The 12344-nt window shown below is 41.2% G+C and overlaps 1 protein-coding gene across 7 annotated transcripts in view; it reads left to right on the top strand.

The window, feature by feature from the left end:
• Nucleotides 1-12301, top strand: part of LOC136447291 (ly6/PLAUR domain-containing protein 6-like) — a 29847-nt gene extending 17546 nt beyond the window's left edge. For 4 of the 7 annotated variants that reach the window (XM_066446030.1, XM_066446029.1, XM_066446033.1 and 1 more), the window contains 4 exons: nt 8669-8806; nt 9205-9306; nt 10582-10718; nt 11116-12301. In XM_066446030.1, coding sequence (XP_066302127.1) covers nt 8695-8806; nt 9205-9306; nt 10582-10718; nt 11116-11280 — 516 coding nt within the window. In that variant the 5' untranslated portion in view covers nt 8669-8694 and the 3' untranslated portion in view covers nt 11281-12301. Of the gene's footprint in view, nt 1-5147; nt 5418-5486; nt 5611-7718; nt 7851-8668; nt 8807-9204; nt 9307-10581; nt 10719-11115 lie in introns of those variants that run through there. The other 3 variants (XM_066446035.1, XM_066446036.1, XM_066446034.1) reach the window with 3 other exon arrangements.
• The last annotated feature ends 43 nt before the right edge of the window (nt 12302-12344 follow it).

Genomic DNA, 12344 nt, shown 5'->3' with positions numbered 1-12344 from the left:
ACAACCTTTCAGTTTGTGCATAGTTTGTCAAGAAAATCTTGTCTGAAGAATACTGATTGTGTTTCCCTTTATATTTCATAGTACTGTGTATCATACTAAGAATGATATACCCCATTCGCAAACTCAATGTGGAAGATGTTCAACAATTTTACCTGTCCGTTTACATTTGGTGCAATTTGAAAAGTAGAGCAACATAAAGAGAAAATGACAAGTTTGATCCTATAATCATAAGGAAAGAAAATGCAATTAGTGTGATAGCGAAACCTCCCGTGGTTCAAATAATCCACTTATTTTACCTGCTTGTGCATCAAAAGGGTCGAGAAAGCAGAAGTAATGTGATTAGAAAGATGTACACGGTCCATGGTAAATTAGGGGTTGTACAGACTTTTGTGCCTAGAACAGGTGGTAATGGTAATCCTTACATACTACTCCTTTATTTTGGGAATCTTCTTCTTTCTTTCGAGCATTCCACTATTCCCAGGTTATCTGCTGTGGGCAACAGAATGGCAAGTGGCACCTGATATTGAGAAAATAGTAAAGAGACAAAATTGGAAATATTTTGAAATCAAAGTGGACAGTTTTGGAAAGAGTTATGATTTTTACTTCACTCACGTGACTCACTTGACAATTGACCACTGGTCTACTCCAGGATGGAGTATCATACATGTGCCTAAGACCCTGTTGCAAATCAGGATTTACCCAGGCACGGGATTGATTCTGAAATTCCTGATTTGCGAAACCTGGTATGAACGTTCCAAATCCGACTTCGAGTGGGATTCATATTATCCCGATTTTACCAAATCACGATCAATCCTGTGTCTGGGTGAATCATGATTCGCAAATCCTCATACAAACACATAGTCGAACTCCTGCAAACCTTGTGAGAAAATTGGCCGTGTCTTAGTTCACTGAGGACGAGTTGCATTTCTTGCCAGTCCCATTGTTTGAATGTTATCGTATAATCAACCAAATTAACATTTTGGGCTTTTTGGGCTGGAATGCATAATCGTGGCCTCAGGTGATAGGTCATGTCATTGTCCCACTTCCGTCAGGCAGTCCCTACAAACATTGACAGTAATCCAAATCTAGATTCAAAGCCATCGATGTGGAACGTGGTTCAATGATTGTTGCGTATGCGTCAACAAGATAATCTTCTTCCTTGGTTTTGTCTCATAATAAAGAATGTCCGGTGGCCTACCATTCACAAAAGCATGGTTTATAGTTCATTTGTGGTGGCTTGAGGATCCGAACCACAAGGATTTTTCTATTATTGATGCCGGCTTCATCAGAGGACTGTACACTCTCTCCCACTGTGCTTCTACTCTCAAGGATAAGATATGTTTAATCTAACGAAATCTGGCATTCAAAATGACAGTTGTATGTCACCTGGACGACATAACACAGCAATTGAACATTGGGCTTTTGGAATATAGGGCAATCACACACCTGGAAATAGACATGCAAGCCAGGTTTAGAGACTCTGTTTTGTGTGTGAGACAGTCCCAACAGTTTACCTGATTTGTGTAATTACTGTAGATAGCAACAAATTATGTTTCAGCCAACACACGCAACCCCTTTAGGAATGTCCGTGGAGCCTTTCATACATTTTACTAAGACAGAAATGCAGAAAAAAATGTCTCAGTTATACATGAGTTGGTCAAATTAAATTTTTTTCATATATGTTAAAGTGCATTGGGCTGTCTAGACAAAGGCAGAAAGCTCCATCTGTGTCTAGAAAAAAATCAATAATTTCTTGACGTTTTCAACAGCTGGAAGGAAGTTCGGCAGCAATAGATTTTGCTCCCCACAGAGCCACATCAGTCACTAGTGATACCAAACTACGCCTTGACACATGATTTCTTTACCTTGGAAACATTTGACCCCTATAGTTGAACTCAAATCAATCAAGTTTCACAAACACTTGCTTATATCCCCCCTACTGCGATAACCATTCAACCAGATTGTCCCCCATGCACTTGACCCATATTGAAAGTTTGAATGCACTGAACAAAAACACATTAAGTGAAGTTTATAGGTGTTTGAGTGGCGGTTGCCCCTTAGAAGCGGCATGTGCTTGTGACATTTCTCGTGAGTAATGACATTCCACATAACGGTCATTGTGTTCATGGGGTTAAACTTATGTAAAAATTGATTACTGCTTTGGCGTTAATGTGTTTATATGGTAGGTCAGTTTGGTGATTTTTTTCCTGAGACACTTTGACAAATGTAAGACCCCCAACTGGACACCAATCTTGTAATCTAAATGATTGTACTAAAGTTCTCTCATAAGATAGATGAGGGTTACAAAATGCATTTCATACCTTCTTTTTTGTACATTATCAAACCTGATTGTCTCTGAAGATTGAGACAATTGGCGAAAACTGGTGTGGGCATATCAGAACAATATAAGATCATAATTACATGTAAATTTCATACATGTACATTTACAGTTGACCCCAATGAAATCAACTTGCCTACTAGTCAATTACAGCTTATTTTTCACTCACTGAACAGTCACGTTTCCTACGCTGCAGTGCTCACAGGATTCATCAGGGGGCACCACTAGAACAAATGTTACATCTGGACCATTGACTTGTTGCTTGAACTTCTGAATGTGTCATCAGACGAGTAGGTAATACCCACAGCAGTTGGTTTAAGTTACAGCCACCCAAATTCTTCCTTCAGACCAGGATTAGATGTCCTAGTTACTAAACTTGGCTCTCTTCCACCAAGTTTTGCCCAGGGTGGGAACATGGCCAAGAGCAGGGTTTCAAAGTACAAGTTTGGCCAAACCCTCTGGGTATGAGGACAGGTTCATACAATGACTCAGACTACCGGTAACGGTAGCATAGCTCAGTTGGAGGGAAACACGGTCTAGGGTGTGGGTGTTTCCTGCCTCGTCAGCAGTGGCCTGGGGATTTTCACTTGTCTTTTCAGTCTCAGCAAGTCATAGGAACAATTCATAGATCTGGTAAGTCTGAAGCTACATTGGTTCCAAACCATCACAAAATCAGTAAGTTAGATCTAGTACTGGAAAATCATTCTCTCTATAGCTTAGTGAATATATGATTGATTTTAGGGAATCAGAGGTTTTTCGTATGGAATATGTCAGAGAACCATTGTGTTCAGCCAGAGGTGTTCGGCCTTGACGTCTTCGCCTAATCCCAGTTAAAATTTCCAAGATGCCTCTGCCAGTCCGGGGCTCCGTCAGTTTGTTTAAGGTTACGTTCTCTTGGCTACAATGGCACGGACTGTTGTTACAATGGCGAGCTGGCTTGTCTAATGTTGTTGTAGCCCAGGCCCTGAGTTTGGCCAGATTTTACGGGCTACTGGATTTCAAGAGCACTTGCCGCATTGTGGACTTTCAGTAGAAATTGATACGTTGGATTTACCAACCTTGACTGGTTAATGGATGTAAAATGTCTCTGATTTCTCAAGTGCTGTTAAGGAGCCATTTTCATTGATCGGGCTAAAGCTGTTGTAAGCCATTTTTTGTCCTTGATGATCATTATCAGCCAAGTGTATCTAGATTATTTGATGTGATAGAGCCTTGGGATTAGAGCATTTAAGTCATCTCCAGCCGTTTCAAGGTAAGAAGTACAAAGTTGTTACTCATTGTACTGATATCGGTGTCAGGTTTTTGATGTCCAAGTTCAAACAACAGTTTTTAGCTGCATAGAACGAAGTCTAGAGGTTACCCGTATCCCAGACATACTTCAAATACTGTATTTGGCTTTGTATGACGAATACAGGCATTTCCACACCTTTTCCTAATGTCACACCTGGTTGGTAGACACACCAAACTGCTATGGCCATAGTTCTGCTTCCATGGAAAGTAGAATGGCGCGGGGAATGTCATTCTGCATGTTCTTTCATGGGTTATGCTTTTCATAGAGCTGAGGTCAATTACTGGGTGTGTACCCCATGTATGGTAATGCCCCTTACACTCATTTTTTTCAATCGCGATTGAAGTATAATCGCGATTGAATCGATCCGATCGCGATTGATTTTTTCAGTGTGAACGCTCCCAATCGCGATTGGAACGATCCAAAACGATCCAATCGCGATTGGATTGTAACTACCTCCGGAGGTAGTTTGATTGGATTAATCGCGATCGGATCCAATCCAATCCTGTCAAATTTTGAGTGTGAATGCAACTACGATTCATTCCTTCGCGATCGGCGGAGATTTCGGCTGGTTCCGGGGGTGGGAGGTCATACATGCGGGTACGTGGGGTCATAGTTCGCATCGCGCGGGAAAACAACCCAAGCCGCACGTCAGATCGCTCTCTTACAACAACAACAACTTTTCATCGTCAACAATGCCCAAGAAGAAGAATAAAACTCCGTCAGCAACTTCAGCTGGTGGCAGATGGCGCGATGAGGAGACCAGGGTCCTCATCGCAATCTGGGGGAGAGAGGAGGTGCAGGCCAAACTGGGGAAATGTCACCGAAAGAGGGACATTTACCGCACCAAGTGACAATGTCTAGCGGAAAAATAGACACAAAACAAGGACAACAACAACAATAACAACAACATTTACCAGATGATCGCCGATAGCATGCTTCAATAGTGCTTCAATCGCGATCGGATCACGGCGTACTTTAATCCACTTTGCGAAAAGCAGTGTGAACGCAAAAATTTCTTTGCGTTCAATCGCGATCGGATCGAACAATCGCGATTATACTTCAATCGCGATTGAAAAAAATGAGTGTGAACGGGGTCAATGGCTCTGGTGACACATCTACACAAAGCAATAATACGGAACAGTTTGCATTGTAACATAAACGTTTTCAGACTGTATTCTAAGTTCATAGCCCTTGGCTTTTAAAGGTCAATAAGGCTACCAGAGCCAAGGTGTTGCCACAGTATTGTTTTTTAGTCCTTTGATCATTGGGCGGTGGCTTTATTATGTGATAGTGACATGACGTTTAGATCTGCGGAGAAAACTATCAGGAGCGTGGCCGGCCATCTTTGATCACACGGTACACCACCATTTAGATGCCGATTCATTACAGCTGCTTTCTGGTTCACGAAGTCTCAACAGCCCAGCCAACCAGCAGCCACGGTTTTCACTCTCGACACCGTGTACGCAATCACCGTGGGCGGAAGTCCGACATGGCGAGAAAATGTCGTCCATTGTCCCTCAATTGAAGAGATCAAAGGCCAGGGACCGTTCCTTGGGTGGCCGGAGGGGTCGCGCCATTGTGTAGCACAGGTGTGGACGCGGTGGACAGGTGCAGTAGGAACAATCCCCCCAAATCACCACTGAATGGTGCCCCCGCCTCGGTTACACTGGAGTGGGTCGTTTCCGATATCCGCCATGTTTTGATACCCGCCGCCAGGTGAGGCGGGGAAGGCGAGTGGCCGTTGACACGGCTAGGGTTACCGCCCTCTTCATTATACAGCCCGGGCAGGTATTTTCTCCGGCTTTGTTTGCTTACTTTGTCCAATGTTTACCATCCTCTTTCTTGGGTCTGCGAGCCCCCTGGCTTTGTCTGAGTTTATTTTAGTACTGGTCAGGCATTCAGCGCATTTCTAACGGGCCCTTCCACATAAGCAGTCGACTTACGGTTGTCCTGTGACACTATAGGAAGCTGTCCTTATTAGGTGAGTGTCAGACTTTACAGTGTCATTTTGAATGGGATATTTTACAGGGATGATATCATACACAGTTGGACTGTAGTGTATGCTGATGAGATAAGGCTCTGTTACAAGGACCAAAGGTGTACAGCGTGTGTTCACAGTTTCGCTAGTACATGATGGGGGCAGCCGTTAACCCCCCAAATCCGCACGAACCCCCACTCGACGGTTGCTGAGCAAATTTGCTCTCCTGTGCGTATCACTGTCCTGTGTTTATAGCAGATCATTTCAAGAGGTTATCACAAACTTGTTAAAGTTATTTGTCAAGGTGGACTGTTGATATGACAGGATATTGGCGGCCTGTCAGTTACATGTTTGGCACAGGACATTTTTTGCATGTCGTTGATTCTGTGTGAGGCATCTCAGTACTTGCAAATGTTCTTCACAATCTCATGACGTACAAATATTGTTGTTCTTCTGTAGTCGTCAGCTATGACCAATATAAGCCTCTATGTTCAAAATCTACACTTTTACAGCTAGAGCCCCTTGTCAATGTGAATACAATATTTTCATGCCAATGTTTGCATCAAAATTTTGAGTCCACAATATCTTGCTATAGGGTAATCGTTGGGCATAAGGCTCTGAGCTTATACAGAACTACATGTACCTGATGAGAACATTTGTCAATTTTGGAAGCTAGAGTTTTTTACATTCTTTTTACATTCCCTTGGCTTTAAATATGCCAAACTTGTTGGTTTCCCCTATGGCAAGGTCAGTGTTTAAAAATCTTCTCTCTTGACTTTTATGTGATACCTTAGGCAAAATTAGTTCACTCATTCATAGAAAGAGGGACACACCATTCTCCTAACAAAGTCTCAAATGTGTATTTTACAACTGATCGATAACTGGATTGTACATAACCATCCAGGCAGAGTGGTAGTATAAAGTTGATGAGCTAATTGTGATTACACAGTTGAGTAAATACAAATGTTGTTTTTTGGAACATTTATGGGGGAAGTAAAGCCACACAATGAATTTTATAGCACTATAGACATTCCATTTTCGCAAAAGAATCAGTTGAAGAAGCAGGATGAAAGGCGGAAGAAGGCCATAAGCTCATAATCTTAGCAACATATCACTTGAGATTTAGACATCAGTTTCTTAAAGAAGATGTAATGTTATTGCAGGATATAACACATTACTGGATAATCGTTTGATGCAATTTGATTGGTTACACAGGTGTTTCTAACTATGTCTTAAAACCGTTGTATCCTTCGTACCGCCCTCCTGAAGACCTTCTTTTGTGTCTCAAGGGCAAGGGAACAACAGAGGAACTTTGCCGTAATGCCCCGCCATTATTCCCCCTGTACAGATCAGTGGTAGAAAAAATAATAAAACAGAACAGGGTTCAGAAGCCGCCTGACTAGAACGGTTCCCAGAGTTTTGTTCTATTGTGTTGGTCCAACGGTGGGGTCTTTGGGGCCACCCGAAACAAAGGATCACCTGAGATAATTGTGACACACCTGACACAGGATTTCCGCTCTCACCTGCCCCTCATACCTGTTGTGGGTCTCAAACTGTACCTTTAAGTGATACTTCCATGTTTATGAAAGTTTTGTGGCATAACATCACTTCCTGTCAGAACTATTCAACACATCCTAACTCTAGCTCAGTTACCAACCACATCAATATGTCTATGTCTAATAGGTGTAAACAGTTGTTTGATCCAGCTCATATTGCCCCATATTTAGTTACCAGCCTATAGTATGTTACACACCTGGTATAGGTGACCACTCTACGGTTAGGCTTTTGTTTAGCGATCGTTATACTCTGGAGTGTCCCCTGGCGTAGGTCTGAGCAGTGAGCAAGCCAGCCCCATTGAAAGTTAACAAGGTGAAACCACACTGATTCCAGCTCATTTCATTTCCAGACAACGTGGCATGTGATATGTAACTTGCACTGACTTGATCAAGTTGTTCTGGGGTAACACTGGAGTGATAAGGGTAGGGTAAGATTGAATAATAACAGTAATTTAATTGACTGTAATAATGAGCATGTTTTAGAGCCTCCAGTGTTGCTATAGCAAAGCTACAGGGGGCGGAGGGAGTGTTTGTCCAAGTAAAAAATCTATAAGTTACAACTGCGTCATACCCGGGTATTAAAGGTCAAAGTACACACAGGTTGTGTCGTTGACAGGTTAGGTGAGTTTGATCAATGGCACGCAAGGCTTAACAAGTGGGGGCTGTTGTTTTTCTAGCACAAAACAGGTAACACAGATTGGTAGGAATCTAAGGTGTAATATCTTTGGTTGCTAGGTACTGTATTTTATAGAACGTATGTTATTACCTGAATGAACGTAACATGTGTTTTGTGAATGCATGGGTAAGATTGAACAGCTGTGTTTAACCCCCCCTTTCTGCTATGGTAGTGTAGTTTTCATGCTATACTATACGAACGACCTTGTATAGCGCTCCCGTTTCGTACAGTAAGATATCCCTGCGTGTATCAGACCCTAGGTAAACAGCACGGTCTGGCGTGCCTTGCCCCTTGTTTATGTATGCGTGCATGTTACCCTTTGTGCAGAAGGACTGGTTAATGTAAAACTGATGAAAAGATACTTGGACGAATAACACACCTGGGTCCTCTGAAGGTCAAACCGCGGCCTAGCCTGTGTAATGTATGTTTATATTGAATATCGCATCTTTACGCCAGCTTTGCAAGTGGCTAACGTAATTGAAAAACATATCCCTTCTAGAACTTAAGCCAGTGCTTCCGAGGAGATATCATGTACTGTTTTGCTAGCCTTTTTGGAAAGAAGCTCAGTTAAGCTATCGCTGTAAAGAGAATAGCCTAAGGTGATGGAAACAAAATACCATTCGAGGTTGAAAAGTCAGTTTTATGCCCAGAGACATAGAGACTCATTTGTTTGTCAACGTTGCCATAGGCAAGATGATATGTATCTAACCCTCCCAGCTAAGGAGCCAATTAGAGCTCGAGTCTATGACAGTGGAGGGGTGAAGTTTGTCTGGAGTGTGACTGTACTGATCTTATCTTAAACCAAGCTTTACATTGTGTTTCTACACAGAGCTGAGACTGAGCGAAGAGTGAAGTATGGAGAGTCAACTGGAGATGGTGTCACTGCTGCTGCTGTGGCTGGTTTCACTGGTCAGCTGTCAGGGAGGGAAGACTTTCGACTGGCACGCTGCGTATGACTACCCATCCAGTAAGTACTTGTAGCATTGTTGTTCTCCTTTAATGTAAAAGGAACGTTGTCAATAATTCTGTCATTGTAATATTACAGTAGTTAACAGTGAAAGCATAGACTAAGTGGAAATTGTAAGGAGGAAGAAATAAGTTTCAAGAAGTGGTCGATTGGGCATCAGAAGGATGACGGCTGAGACACAACGATTTACCGGTTTCGACCTTTTATTCAAAAGTCTTCATCAGAATCAAGTTTCAAGAAGTGGAGAGAGTACATGTTTGATAATGATACAAAATGAAATTTACGAGAAGTGAGCAAAGCAGTCAGGGACACAAGCCTTATCAGAAAACAAGCTAAGGAACTGGCGTATGATAATTCAATATTGATATGGACTGTAATTTTGTGTTGTTTTGTTCCAGGCACACCGTATCCCGACAGTATGAAGTGCTGGACGTGCGTGGATGGCGCAGACGATAACTACAACTGCAACAGATGGGCGCCCGATGTCTGGTGTCCCGAAGGTCAGTTTCCTGTCGCCTGCACTTTGCAATCATAGTTACAGAATTTACGAGACACAGCCGTTGGGTAATGTCTTGACTAATTATCATGAATAGGATTTTTGTTAGCAAAGAATGTTTTGATGTACGAGCTTAAATGGAACTTTTACGAGCAACTATGTGACCCTCCCTCCAGTTTAAAACCTTTTACCTTCAATTAGTTCAGCTTTAGTTGTGAAGAAAATGAGTTCAGGTGGCCACGGTCAGTTGACATGAATTAAGCAACAAAATATCACAATGTACCCAAAATTAAATCCAGTTATCCACCAACATCAACCTAGTCAACCTTCAAATCTACTTAAGTCCACTCAAAAAGGAAAACTGGGAAAACTTAGCAGTTGCAGACAGTTTTCACAGCATGTCTTTGAAAAACAAGTTCAAATACATTCAAGTGTAGGGATGGATAATGTTGATGTTCTGTCTTATCTTGTACAATGTGTTGAGGTGTGAGTTGATGAAGACTTCAACAAGTTGTTAGGATTCCCATTTGTCCCAGTAAATAATTTGCCTGGAGAATTTTCACAAAGCTGTGAACCAAACTGTGCAGGCATGAGCTAGACAGACAACAGTCAAGGCACAAGTGTAGTTTGACAAAGTTTATATATAACAGGGAATATTTGTCTCAAGATTGTGTTATCTGAAGTGTGGGAACATCGTAGTCACACCCAGGGGATGTCACACAAACGTGTTCTCTGCGCCCATGGTTTATACATTTTGTATCTGTTTTCTGTCAGAAGCTCATGGTGAAGTCCCCATACAGCTAAGCTGTAAAACCAGGAAGCCACAAACCCAGTCAGGTGGAAATAACGGAGACAAAATGACATACAGTTATTCTTTTAGACCAAAAGATTTTTGGAATGCGCCATGAGATATTTGCCGGATGCCAGGTTATGTCTACTCGGTTTACTATTACAACTTTAACAGACATAAACATGTCCAAAATGGCCTCAAGGCTGCAATGTATTTTGATTTATACAAGCATATGTATGGTTGAAGATACATCTTTGTTTTTGTGCGATGTTTTTTTTGTTTTCCGGCCCAGGAAACTCAGCCAGATACATTGCATTGTCATATATTTGTTTTTTTATTTGTAGTATTGTAGTTGAGTTAGACAATGTTTGACACAATGGGGAAAGCATATCTGGACATTTTTGCTAAACAATAACATGAGAGTGAGGTTATAATGCGGATACTGTATGAGGTTATGATATTGAACATTTTTTGTTGTGCTGATTGCAGGAACGAGGTACTGCCACACGGTACATCACATGAACGAGGGCGGACAGAGTATCAAGGTGTGGAAGAAGTGCGCCGCCGTGGACGAGTGTAGCGGGGAAAACGTGGGGTGTTCTGACACAGACGTACCCGGAGTCAAGGTAAGGTGTTATTCTCTCAGTCACATAAAAATGCAGGCATTTAGTTTATAAAATATAAGATAGAATCTTTGCTTTATGATGAAACCCCAAATACCAGAGAAAAGCACTGAAATTACCTGAAATAATAAGAATCAAGTAGGCTTAAGGTTCTGGAGGTAGCTGATTTACTTTCTCCAAACTGCTGAAAAAGTACTTTGACCCGATTCAATGCGATTTACAAAATGTAACTGCTGGTCATGAAAGTATAATTATGCCATGTGACATTTTGGTTTGACTTTTCAATACGCCCAACTCAACTGTCATATAATGTTCAACTGCTAAAGTTTTTCTGCTTAAAAGCGGCAAGTTTTCAACACTATGTAGATGGTTTATGAATGTATTCCTCTATCTTTTTCAGAAATGTGTCAGTTGCTGTGAAGGCCACATCTGCAATTATGATGTCCCCACAAACGAGACAAATGCGGTGTTTGAGAGACAAACAGCAAGCAGCGCCTCCTATCTCAGGTCAACGGAACTGCTGCTTGTCACAGCTGCGCTCTTCATTGTGTTGAGAATATTGTAACATGAAAACAGATGTAGAGATGTACAAAATAATGTATATACAGAAAATCTTATTATATTTGTAGTCTATTATTCCCCTTCTAAGAATGAACTAGTCCTGTTGTATATCTTTCCTGTACAGCTGCTATGAAAACAGGACAACCCATTTTGAAAAGTAGGGGGTGTGTTACTTGTACAGAACAATCAAACAAAAGAAAAACAATCAGCTTGTGCTTCCAGACAGAAGTGTGCTCTGCATTCTCCATTTCTATAGTCATGTTTTTTCTTGTGTGTTATGCTGCTTTGTGCTCAGTTGTAGGGATGAAATATGTGACTTTGCTTTTGTTTTCGTTAAACTTCAGAGTAAAGTTAATAGAATCAGAAAAGAACAGACACAGTACCTTACATGTTGTACATGAAATTTCCAATCAGGCTTCCAACATGGACAAAAGCCATTGCATTTGTCTACAAATCAGTATTTTCTTTGTGTGAAGCGTTTCTTCTGTGTATGGAAAATGTATATAATGTTTATAAAAGTACTCTATTTGTTACAAACAAGATTTCATCAACACAAATCATGACATGAGAACAAAAAATGGTGCTAGGCCATAGATGAAATAAAAAGCCAGTTCAAATACTTGTTCACTAAGAACTTTGTTTTGAGAAATGGCAGAGCATGCAGGAAAAATTACGCTGCTTTTCATACTAAAGATTGTTTGCCTCTGGAGCTGCTGAACGTTGTCTGTCTCTCTTACAAAGCCATGGCTCTATTCATTTGTTTCTACCAGCTACTTATGTTATATCACATATCACCTTAATTTTCTTCTGAAGTTATCACATTATGAAATATTTCACCGTTCTTGTTTCATTAACTGCACAATCAAAATGAAAAGCAATCAACCGTTCAAGTTCTTCACCTTGCACATTTTTGTTCAAAGATTGTTCGGTTTTACCATTCCACTGTTATCACCTATACTTCAATGTTTGTGTAAGTAAAGTCTTTTGTTCCATTGAATGAATAAATTTTGAAGTTACACACTTGATGCCCAATGTCTGTTGTACAGATGTATTGCCTTAAATATAGCA

Source organism: Branchiostoma lanceolatum, chromosome 13 (assembly GCF_035083965.1).
Source record: "Branchiostoma lanceolatum isolate klBraLanc5 chromosome 13, klBraLanc5.hap2, whole genome shotgun sequence".
Lineage (NCBI taxonomy): Eukaryota > Metazoa > Chordata > Leptocardii > Amphioxiformes > Branchiostomatidae > Branchiostoma > Branchiostoma lanceolatum.
This window is presented reverse-complemented; position numbering and strand designations above follow the sequence as displayed.